General features: G+C 52.2%; 1 protein-coding gene across 1 annotated transcript; it reads right to left on the reverse strand.

Annotated features, from left to right (window-relative positions):
- Window positions 1-8,483: 8,483 nt before the first annotated feature.
- LOC102867001 (optic atrophy 3 protein homolog) lies at window positions 8,484-8,912 on the reverse strand. Its single transcript, XM_006901269.1, has one exon. It carries the CDS (start codon window positions 8,901-8,903, stop codon window positions 8,484-8,486), a length of 420 nt encoding a protein of 139 aa, XP_006901331.1. The 5' UTR covers window positions 8,904-8,912.
- Between the last annotated feature and the right edge of the window lie 2,515 nt (window positions 8,913-11,427).

Consider the following 11,427-nt stretch of genomic DNA (forward strand, 5'->3'; position numbering starts at 1 on the left):
TGCAGGGTGGCTCTGAATCAGCAGTGGGGACCCACACAGGAAGCGTGCAGGAGAGGGTTAACGCAGCAGGCCTGAGGGGCCTAAATCCAATTTTGAGGACTGACCCCTACCCAGTTCCTGTGTGATAACCCCCGCATCCTGAGAGTGGTCTGCCAGGTAAGGGTGTTTTGTACGCCAGAGGTCCTGGCCACGGGATATCGCTGTATCAGTTTGATCCTCACGGGGTCAGAGACTGAAGAGCTGTGGTCAGTCATGGGGCTCCCCATGTCTGAGACTGAGTTTGGTGCAAACCCTGGTCACCAGGCCGGCTCCAGGGACCCTCCCTCAGGGCCTATTATTGCCTGGAAAATTAAGCGCTGCCCATGGAAGTCCAGCAGGGGGAGACACACCTGGGAACTAGAGCCTCGTTCCTGCTGCCCTTTGCCTCCCCAGCCTTATTCCCTTATGCTGATTTTAATCTGCACCCTTTGGGAGGCCTGCTGGAGTAGAGGTCTAATCCTTAGCTTGCTAACCAGCGGATCAGTAAATTCAAACCCAACAGCTGCTCCGTGAGAGAAAGATGAGGCAGTTAGATTATGTAAAGATTTACAGTCTCAGAAAATCTGTGGGGCAGTTCTACTCCCTTTCCACAAGGGGCTGTTCTATGGGTTTGTCAGCTGTGGGTTTGGTGTCGAAGTAATAAATATATCTAAAGGTGGTAGTCAGGGAATCAAAAGACAAACTGCATTAGGGCAATCTGTCAAGGGTCTCTCCAAAGTGCTAAAGAGCAATGATATCATCCTAGAGACTAAGGTGTGCCTGATCCGGGCCATGGTCTTCTAAATTACTTGCTATGCATTACAGAGCTGAACAATCACAGAATGACAGAAGAATTGAGGCCTTTGAGTTATGCTGCTGAAGAAGAGAACTGAACATATCATGGACTGCCAAAAGATCAAACAGGTCTGTCTTGGAGAGGGTGAAACCACGCTGCTCCTTGGAGGCAAAGATATGGAAGTTCTGCCTCACATACTGTGGGCATGTTGCAAAGAGGACCAGTCTTGGAGAGGAACATCGTGTCCAGAAGGGTGGAGTGACATCACAAGAGAGGGAGACACCGGATGAGACAGACTGACACAGTGACTGAGGTAACGGGGACAGATGTGTTGGAGTCAGTAAACTGGCTTAGGATAGAGCACGCTTCAGAGTTCTTGTACATGGGGTCGCTATGATTTGCTGGTGACTCGATGGCACATGACAACAAAACCAACCAAGTGTGGTATCAAATGGTTAAGCAATGGACTATTCAGAGAAAAGTCAATGATTAAAGCCACTCAGAGGTGCCTCAGAAGACAAGCCTGGCAATTCGCTTCCCAAAGCTCACAGCCTTGGAAATCCCGGGAAGCGGTTCTATTCTGAATAAGGAGTCTAAACAGGCCAGAGTTTTACTTGATGGAAACTAGTAGATAATATATATACGTTTACAGGTTTTCCTCCATGAAATGTAATACAATAGAGCATGAAATAGACTGCATTGTATATATCACAGTTATCTCATGAAATGTTCACTCTAATGAGATGTATACATTACCTATCACAGCACATAAAACATATATTCCATTCTATCATATATAATACAACCCATATGCATTATGGACCATGTAGAATACATACACAGGTGACTCTAGGGTCTCTAGGGAGCTCTGGTGGTGTAGTCCGTAGGGAGTTGTGCTGCTGACCCAAAGTGGGCATCTCTCCGGAGGTCTGACTCCATCAGCAGTTCTGTGTGTGAGGAGGGGAAGATGGAAAATCTCCTCTGATGCAATTAATACCTTCTGAAAACACACGGAAGGGTCAGCCACAAGTTGGTTGTCACTCGACAGTACGTTTGAATATTTGTGTAATTTTGTCTCTAAGCTCTGATAACACGGTGCTTAAACCAAAAGGTTAAAGGTTCAAATCCACCAGCTGCTCTGAGGGAGAAGGATGAGGCAGTCAGCTCCTATAAAGTTGTTTTGGGTGGTTGTTTTTTTTTAACCCCCAAACAGGATTTTTTTATTGGGTTCCAGATTTAGTGGGGTATAGCTCCTCCAAAGTTTAAAGCTTTAGAAATACTATGGACCAATTATATTCTGTCCTATGATGTTCACTATGAGGCAGAATGTTCACAGCAATGGACAGATAGACTAATCTAGAGGTTGGTAGTTCAAATCTACCAGTTGCATCTCAGGAGACAGATGTGATTGCTGTTCACAATCTTATGAGGCTGTTCTCCTCAGTCCCACAGCATCACTGCAAGTTGATGGCAGCAGGTTTTTTAAGGAGCCCTGGGGACAACGGTTAAGAGCTCAGATGCTCACAGCAAGGTTGGTTGTTCAAATCCACCTAACTGTTCAGCAGGAGAAAGATGTGGGGATCTGATCCCATCATTTACAGCTGAGAAATCACCACTGTCACAGAGAGTTGGGATGGGTTTACACATGGTGGAGATGGTGAGGGTGGCGAGGGTCGGCCAGGGCTTCACTCTCTTGTATGCAGGGTCACCGTGAACTGGAGTTGACTTGACAGCACCTAGCAACATAGAAGGGAGCTTTGGTGGCCTAGTGGATAAGGAATTGTGCTGCCAACACAAAGGTAAGCAGTTCGAATCCACTAGTGACTCGAGAGAAAGCTGGGCAATTTCCAGTGCAATTATAGCCTCTGAAAATCTGCAGACAGGTCAGCTATGTGTCAGTCCCAACTGGGCAACAATGAGCAACGATCATAGAATAATCTTTTTACACATCTGTGCACGTGGAAGTCTGAATGAATGGTTGTTTTTATCCTGGTTTATAGATTGGGATTGGGATGCTGAGACACGCGCTCAGGGGGATTACTGGGGAAGATTCCTGGGAATAATTCCTGTGGATGCAGGGCTGGGCACAGGGGAAGCTGAGGGGCTCCAGCCTGGGGGAGCCCTGGAGACGGTGGGACCCCAACAGTGCTCCTGAGGGGCCTGGGCCTTTGCATGCTGGCCTCCCAGCCCCTCCCTCTCTGCTCACTCCCTCCATTCCAGCATTAGTAAGCCTCTTCTGCAAAAGGCCAGACAGACACTATCCCCGACTTGGCTATTTTTGTTGCAGCTGCTCAACTGTGGCACCACAGCCCCAAAGCAGCAATGCAAAGTGGGGGAACCAAATCCAAACCCAAACCCACTGCCACGGGGCAACCCCAACTCACAGTGACCCTGAAGGGCAGAGTGGGGTGGGCCCACAGGGTCGCTAAGGCTGTAAATCTTTTTTCTTTTTAAAGAAAAAGTTTATTTTTAAAATAATGGTTCCATTATCTCTAATTATATCAAGGCTGTAAATATTTTTTTAAGCTGTAAATCTTTAAGCGAGCTGACTGCCTCACCTTTCTTCCGACGAGCAGCAGCTGGTGGGTTTGAACTGCCAAGTCTTTGGTGAGTGGCTTTATGCCTTAACCACAGTGCTACCAGAGTTCTCAGAAACAGGCACAGAAAATGAGCAGGATGGTGTTTCCACAAAAAAGGCCCTGGAGGCTTAGTGTGTCATGTGTTTGGCTGTGAACTGAAAGGCCAGCGGTTCCAATCCCCCAGGTGGCTGCACAGGAGAGATAGGCAGCCTCAAGACGTACAGCCCCAGAAACCGGGTGGGGAGAAGCTCGGAGCTGGAATCGGCTAAATGGGAGTGCAGGGACTTTATTCTGGTTTGGGAAGTTCCAGTAAGACGTCACTTGGAGCGGTGAAGGGGTGGTGCTGGCTGGATGTGGTCCAAGGGCCACAGTTTGCTAATTCTTCCTTGGTCTGTTAGCAGGTGCTTCCTGTCCTTGAAGGAATAGGTCAGACCCCACTCCTGCCTCAGGGCCTTGGCATGTACAAATGTCCTGGCTCTAAAGGGCTTGCTCCCTTGCTGCTGCCCTGCAGGCCATCTCAGCGGGTCCCTCCTTCCACGGCCCTCCATGACCACCCCCGATCTACAAGGCCCTCCATGACCACCCCCGATCTACACGGCCCTCCATGACCACCCGATCCACACAGCCCTCCATGACCACCCCCGATCCACACGGCCCTCCATGACCACCCCCGATCTACATCAGCCATCTCCCTGCTCCTACCTCAGAGCCCCTCACTGAGTCACCTGTCTCCACTGTCCATCTCCTGCACTGAATGGCACCTCTATGACAACCTGACCTGTCCTGTTGGGGCTGCATGAGCTTTGAGTTGCTCTAGAATGGAGCCAGGTACATAGCAGGTGCTCAAACCTGTCAGTGAACAGGTAGACGACACCCACCTGGAACCTCCTTGGGGCATGCCTCCCCCACCTTGTTGACTGCAGCCCCAGGGAATGGGAACGGGGGCCCAGGCTTGGTTACAGGGTGTCACAGTGGCCGGTTCAGGGACGGCCTGAGCCCAGCTGGGCCAATGCAGCAGGCTGCCAACTGGGTGAAATCCATTTCTCCTGGTGACTCTGAGCATCCTTGATAATGCTAGGCACTGGCCTGCCAGGACGAGCGCCTGGGATGGCAGGACCATGCGCAGGGGGTGGTGGGAGGGCACGAGCCTCCTCGATCCATCTGTCTCCGGTCAATGACAAAGGGTTCTGCTCTCGACCCCCGAAGTCCTGAGTCACTCAGGGTAGGAGGCTGGATTCAGGCCTACCTCCTTGTGCCAAATGTCGCAACGGGCCTGTGTGAGTGTCTGTGGATGTGGCTGTGTCAGTGTTTGGAACTGATGGCAGAGACTTGTGTGTGGTGTGTGTGTGTGTGCCTCTGGACTGTGAGGCCCGAGGACACGGTCAGGCTGCCCCGGTCCCCTCCACTCCATGCTCATAGTGGGCTACTCTGTCGAAGTTTGTTGAATGAAAAGAACTGAGGACATTATTCTAATGTGAATAAGGGCTTTTTTTTTTTAAAAATGTCAATGAACATCTACACAGATTTTGGAATTCCATTCATTCATTGTTGCACTTTTCTCCCCGCCCACCCCACATATAAGGGCTTTTTTTTTAAAAAAAAAGGTTTTTTTATTCTTAGATGCTTGTGATTTTTAGTTAAGGCTTTTTAAAATTTGAACAAACACGTGCACAAACTTGAAGACTGCCAGACTCATTCTTACAAATTTATTATGGCCCCTCCCCAAATCGCTAGTGTACACAAACTGGCGACTAGGCCCAGGGACAGTGACCCATCCCCAGGTCGCCATGAACGCTGAGAAGGCTTGTTCTACGCCCCACGCCCCCCTTCACCCAACCACAGTGGGTGGGGCTGTGCCTCAGGGTCCCCCAAGGACTGGCCATGTGTGAGGACACGGCGAGGCTGAGTTTGAAGTCTGGGATGTGTGCAGAGGGGAGGAAGGATGGGTCTGGCCCAGACCACCAGCCTCACATCCCACCTCTGTGGTGTCGCCGCTGCAGGTGTAGCCTGGTGCCAGGGGCTTCCACCCTGTGCCTCAGTTTCCTCATCAGAGTCAGGTAGGGATTGTGCAAAGCACCTAGAACTGTGCCTGGCACCAGCCAGAGCTCAATCAGCTGGAGCCTTTTTTTTTAAATTATTATCGGCTGGAGCCATTTGTAGACAGACGAGCGAGGGGTTGAGGGCTGGGATGTCACAGCTCCCGACCTTCACAGCTGTGCATGGACATCAGGCACTGGGCCTGGCCCCGCGTCTTGTACTGGCCTCTCTGCCGCCTCCCTCCCCTTATCATTTAGCCATCTCTTCCCTCTTCTAGAAGGTCCTTTCAGGACTTCTCAACTCTATGGCTTTCTATGTGGGCAGGTGTTGTGTCCGGGTAATTTTTAACCACAGAGCGTAAAGTGAAGGGAAAGGAAATGGGAGAAGTCTCCTTCCTGGGAATCTGGTTCGCTCTAGGATCTCCAGCACAGAGGATGAAGCTGTTTGCTTCTTAAGAGACCTCTGGCCTCCCAAACCCTGAGGGACACTGTGTGTGTGTCAGAGGGTCTACTGCTTGGATCAAGTGGGTGGCAGTAGGTGGGTGGGTCAGCTGCTGCTCCCTCCTAACTCGATTCTTTCTCAGGGGAGTCCTAGTAGCACTATGGTTAAGGCATTCATTCCGCTGTGGCCCAAAAGAGAAGTGGTTTAAACTCCCCACCCGCTCCAAAGGAGGCAGATGTGCCAGTGTGCTTCTGTGACAGTGACACCCCTGGAGGCTCTGTGGGGCCATTCTGCTCTGGGAGAGGGTCGCTGGGAGGTGGGATTCACTCAGCAGCTTCAGGCAGAGCTTCTGGGGTGGCGGGGAGGGGCTCTGGGAGGAGGCTTCTGGATGCCCTGCACTTTTGTGTGGGGGGCACCTCCCCACTCCACATCCTCACTCCTGCCTAAGGTAGCAATCCTCGGGCACCAGAAGCCAAGGATAATCTGGGCTCCTGCCAGCTGCTCTTCCTGGGACCTGACTCTCTGCTCCTACCATGTCCCCACCCAGGAGGAAGGGGTCAGGGCCCGTCCCCCATCAGCTGGGGGCCTTGGGCACATCTCTCTACGCCCAGAACCTTAGTTTCCTCACCTGGGAGAGGGCTCACAGGATCACTCTGTGTCCTGGCCCCAACATGATCCTCCCAGAATCTCTGCTAATTATAAGCCTTGTGCCCATTAAAAAAACACAACAAAACCAAAAAACAAAAACTGGTTAAACACACTTTTTATCAATTCCAACTTATGGTGATGAACCTCTATCTAGTTTCTGAGCTGCAAATCTTAACCAAATCAACTTTGTCCTGCAGAGCAGCTGGTGGGCATGAAACGCTGACCTTCGGGCAAACAGCCCAATACGTAATGTTACATCACTGGGGCTCCCACTGTGGAGACCCACGGAAGGACGTGTTCTCAGATACACCCTCAAGATGACTTCTTCACCCCAGGTTCCTTCAATTCAGAAACATCCACATCTGCAAATAGAACTCAGCCTGGGTGGGGCGGCCCCCACCCAGCCTAGAATCCTGGGCGGGATGCCAGGCGGGGAGGAAGCGGATCTGGCAAGTGGACCGACTAGTCCGTTTCCAATGTGGGAATATCTTTTTTGGGGTCGGAAGTATAATGAGTTGAACGTCGGCCCCAGAAAACATCTGTCCCTGTCCCAAGTCCCAGAACCTGTATGACCCTCCTTGAAAAAGGGTCTCTGACATAGGTGTGGTGAGGTGGGCGCCTGGGTTTAGAATGGACCTAAAGCCACTGAAGCATCCTGGTGGCGCAGGGGTTAGCCATTCGGCTGCTAACCCAAAAGTGGGCAGTTTGAAGCGGACAGCCTCTCCTTGGGAGAAAGACAAGGCAGCTGCTTCTGTACGGGGCAACCTGGAAACCCCATGGGCAAGTGGGTCCACGCTGCCCTTCAGGGTCACTGAGTGGACTTGACAGGGTGGGTTTAAGGTTGGTGACAAGTGTTCACCAGACACTGGGGGGAGGGGGGCAGGGCTTGACACAAGCAGCCACCAGCAGAGACATACGCTTAGAAACCACAAAGGTCTCCCCTAGAGCATCCAGAGGGGCCCTAGAACTGGAGAGGCAAAATCCCTGCTGTTCTAAGTCACCAAGTCTGGGGTGATGTGGTGGGCAGCCCTCCCTCTTGACACGAATACCAGAGGGCTGAGGACGGGTTGGGGGGGCCTGGGTACAAGCTACAAAGGGGGACCATTCAGAGCCTTGAGGGGAGGGTGTGGGCACAGGGATCAACCTAGCTGGCTGTAAAGAGGAGGGGAGGCCTTCTACTTCACATATGGGGGGGGGTGGCAGTTCGAGAGGCCAGCCGAGGAAGAAGAGGGGAGAGGACATCAGGAAGCGAAAGGCCAAGTGGCTCTGGAGAACGTACCAGGGGCTGAGAGGAAACCCAGATGTGGGGGGATGAGGTCTCCACGGGCTCAAATTTTCCAACTGAGGGAAGGGATGTTTAGGGAGAGGCGGGCTCTGGCCTGGACTGAAGAGCTGGGAGAGGCAGTCTATGGGCCAGGTTAGGGAAGAAGACCTACAGCTCAGAGGATGGATAGTGGGTATGGACAGAGGCTGCTGCCCAGCAGGGGGCCACTTCAGATGAGGAGACAGCACTTAAAGAGAAAGAAGTTTCTTACAACAGTGTGTGCACTGGGCCACAGGAGAGGCCGCTCTGTGGTAGTGGAGCCGTCCCAGGGAAAGGGAACCCCGTCCCAGAGCAGTCCCGCTCATGCCAACGAGGGCACACTAACTTAACAGACTGGCGGCTGACAGCGCTCCATTCCAGGCTACGGCTCTCTCTCCCCAAAGAGGATCCTGTGGGCTGGACCTCACAGGTCTAGTAGTTTGGCGTGGGGTGGATCATTCAGCCAGACGTAGGCAACACGTCTTCCTCGGCTGGTCTCAGTGGAAGGTACCACTGGTCTGGTCATCAGGGAGATGGCTGAATGTCCAGTTGGGTCAGCACCAGTCTAAGATGGGGGTTTCGGCGAGGCCAGTGCCAGCGAGGTGTGGAGACGGTTTTGTGGGGTGCCCAGCACAGGTCCAAGTCCAGGACCCGGTGTCCCCTACTTCTCCCGCATGGCTTCGGCTTGGGTGCTAGGTGCTGCCCGGGTGGCCGAGGACTTCTGTGCGGAGGGAGGTCCGTCGGGGGCGCAGAGCTGGGCCTGCACTTCCTGCAGCTGTACCTGCAGCTCCTCCAGAGCGCTCGGCGAGGGCAGGGCCTGGACCTGCGTCTGCAGGGCATCCAGGGCGAGGGCCAGGCGGCCCACCTCGTCCAGCAGCGAGTTCCAGGCTGCGCGCTGCTCCTCCTCCTTGTTGCGCTGTTGCGACTGGTGGCGCCAGTACTCCAGCACCAGGCAGCCACCGCCCACAATGAAGATGGTGGCCTCGCCCAGCAGCTCGGCGCCCAGCTCGGCCGCAGCCTCCTCGTTCAGCGGCTTGATGGCTGTGCCCCGGAAGCCCATGATGCGCATCTTGGTCCGCATCTCCACCCAGTGGTACACTGCGGGGGAAGACAGAGGTCAGGACACGCTTGGGGAGACCCGCTGCAAGCCTCCCCCCCAGCCCCCTCCCCCGTGCCTCAGTCTGCCCGTCAGATCAATGGGAACTCAGCGGCTACAATCACCAGGCCCCTTAAAACAAGACCTGCACTTGGCTCCACCCAGTGAATGCCAAGCAAGTCACGAGTCTGGGGTGGTCCCAAAGGGGTCTGAAAAGCACCCCGAAGATCCTAGCAGACAGCCAGGGATGAGAAAGCCTGTGCCGAGGGAAGGCACTCAGACCAGGGCCAAGGAGTCCTGGGCAGCTAAGTGCACAGAAGGTGCAGATTCAATGCCCGAGTCTCTGCTCCCCTTCAGCGCGCCACCACCCTGCCATCACCTGAAGGCCGACCAGCTCCTCACCTCTGTCCTACTCCCGCCCCCACACCCCTCACCTCCTGTCACCCCGCTTCCACCCCCCTCCCACGTGCCCAGGTGAAAAGCCCTCATGGCTTAGTGCTTAGAGGACTGCTAACAGAAAGCTTGGCAGTTCAAACCCACCAGCTGCTCTGTGGGAGAAAGGTGAGCATCCCTCGTGTAAAGATTTACATCTTGGAAGCCCAGTGGAGGGTCTAATCAATGGTGGCGGGGTTTGTTCCTTCCGATAGGCGTCCTGATGGCACAGTAGGTTAAACGTCGTGCTAACTGACAGGTCGGCAGTTCCAACCCACCACCAGCAGCTCTGTAGGGGAGAGATGGGGCGGTCTCCTCCAGTGATTAGAATCCACATCCCCAGGATACCTCTAAGATTGACATGTGTGTGCTGTGCCGTGATCTTCTCGGCATCTGAGAGCCTGGGTCCTAGACGTACACTGGCCTTCCACTGAGTTTAAGGACACTACTACTGTCACAGGGCTGAGGCTTCCCATCCCAGGACGTGCTTCTCTCTCCACTTCCTTGGTCTTTTGTTGTCCATTAAGGTTTCATTGTTTCCAGAGTCCAGGTCTTACACTTGGTTACATGTATCATCATTCCTAGGTAGGGGTGCTTTTTGGACGTTCCTGTGAATGGCATCCTAATTCCATTCTGTATTTGATTAGGTTGCTATGCAGAAAAGGAGCCCTGGTGGGGTAAATGGAGCCATGAAGGAGGCTGGAGGGCAGCATGCTCCACGGGAGAAAGCCAGGTGGTCTCCTCCCGTTTAGATTTACAATCTTGGAAAGTGATGGGGGGAGGGTGCCTCCGTGAGTCGGCATGGACCTGCCAGCAGTGAGCTTGGTGTTTCCATTTACAGAAACGTAACTGAGCTGTGCAAACGACTTGATACTCAGGACTTCAGCAATCTCACTTCTTCTTTTTTCCCCCTTTTTAATGCAATGTAATTCATATACAATACAGTGTACAAACACCAAGTGCAGAGCTTGAGAATTTTAATGCATGTACCTTCCACCTAGATCAGTGGTAGCTGGGTGATGTCAGTGGTTAAGCGTTCATACTAGCAGAAGAGAATTTAGAAGAGGCGTGGCCTCTTCACTGCTGATGTCAAATGGATCCTCGGTGAAAGTAAAGAATATGAGAACGTCTACTTATGCTTTATGGACTATGCAAGGGCATTTGTGTGGATCATAAACTTTGGCTGACACTGTGAAGAATGGGACTCACAGAACACTTACTTAGGCTCATGTGACACCTATACCTAGATCAAGAGGCTGTTGTGCAAACTGAGCAAGGGAATACAGCGTGGTTTAAACTTAAGGAGTGCACCAAGGTTGTATTCTCTCTCCATACTAACTCAATCTGTCTGCTGAGCAAATTATTCAAGAAGTTGGACACTATGAAGGAGAATGTGGCATCAAGATTGGAGGAAGACTCATCAATAACCTGTGTTACGTAGATGACACAGTCTTGCTTGCTGAAAGTGAGGAGGATGTGAAGCACTTGTTGCAGAAGATCAAAGAATGCAGTACTCAATATAGATTGCATCTCAAGGTCAAGAAATAGTTCTTCACACTGGACTGATACATGGCAACATCATGATGGAAAAAAGATAGAAACTATCAACAACTTCCTCTTACTCGGATCCATAATCAACACCCTTGGTACCGGCAGTCAGGAAATCAGGACATGTATTGCACTGGGAAATTCTGCAATTAGGGACCTCTCCAGATTAATGCTATCAGTCAACTACTGATCCTTCTTCTCTGTTCCCATATAGTCTTTGCAATCACTTGCTATTTATCAGAGAGCTGGACAATGACTATGGATGATACAAGGAGAACTGATGCCTTTGAGCTGTGGTGTTGGAGAGGAGTACTGAATAAAGCATGGACTGCTAGGAGAACAAACAGGTTTGTCCTAGAGAGTGTGAAGCTGGGCTGCTCCTTCGAGGCAAGGATTCTGAAGCTTTGTCTGACATACTTTGGACATGTTGTAAGGAGGGACTGGTCCTTGGAGAGGGACGTCATGCTTGGGAGGGTGGAGGGACAGCACAGGAGAGGAAGACCCTCAATGAGATGGATTGATTCAGTGA

The sequence above is a fragment of the Elephantulus edwardii genome, unplaced genomic scaffold, assembly GCF_000299155.1.
Source record: "Elephantulus edwardii isolate Elephantulus edwardi_28Jun2011 unplaced genomic scaffold, EleEdw1.0 scaffold00315, whole genome shotgun sequence".
NCBI lineage: Eukaryota > Metazoa > Chordata > Mammalia > Macroscelidea > Macroscelididae > Elephantulus > Elephantulus edwardii.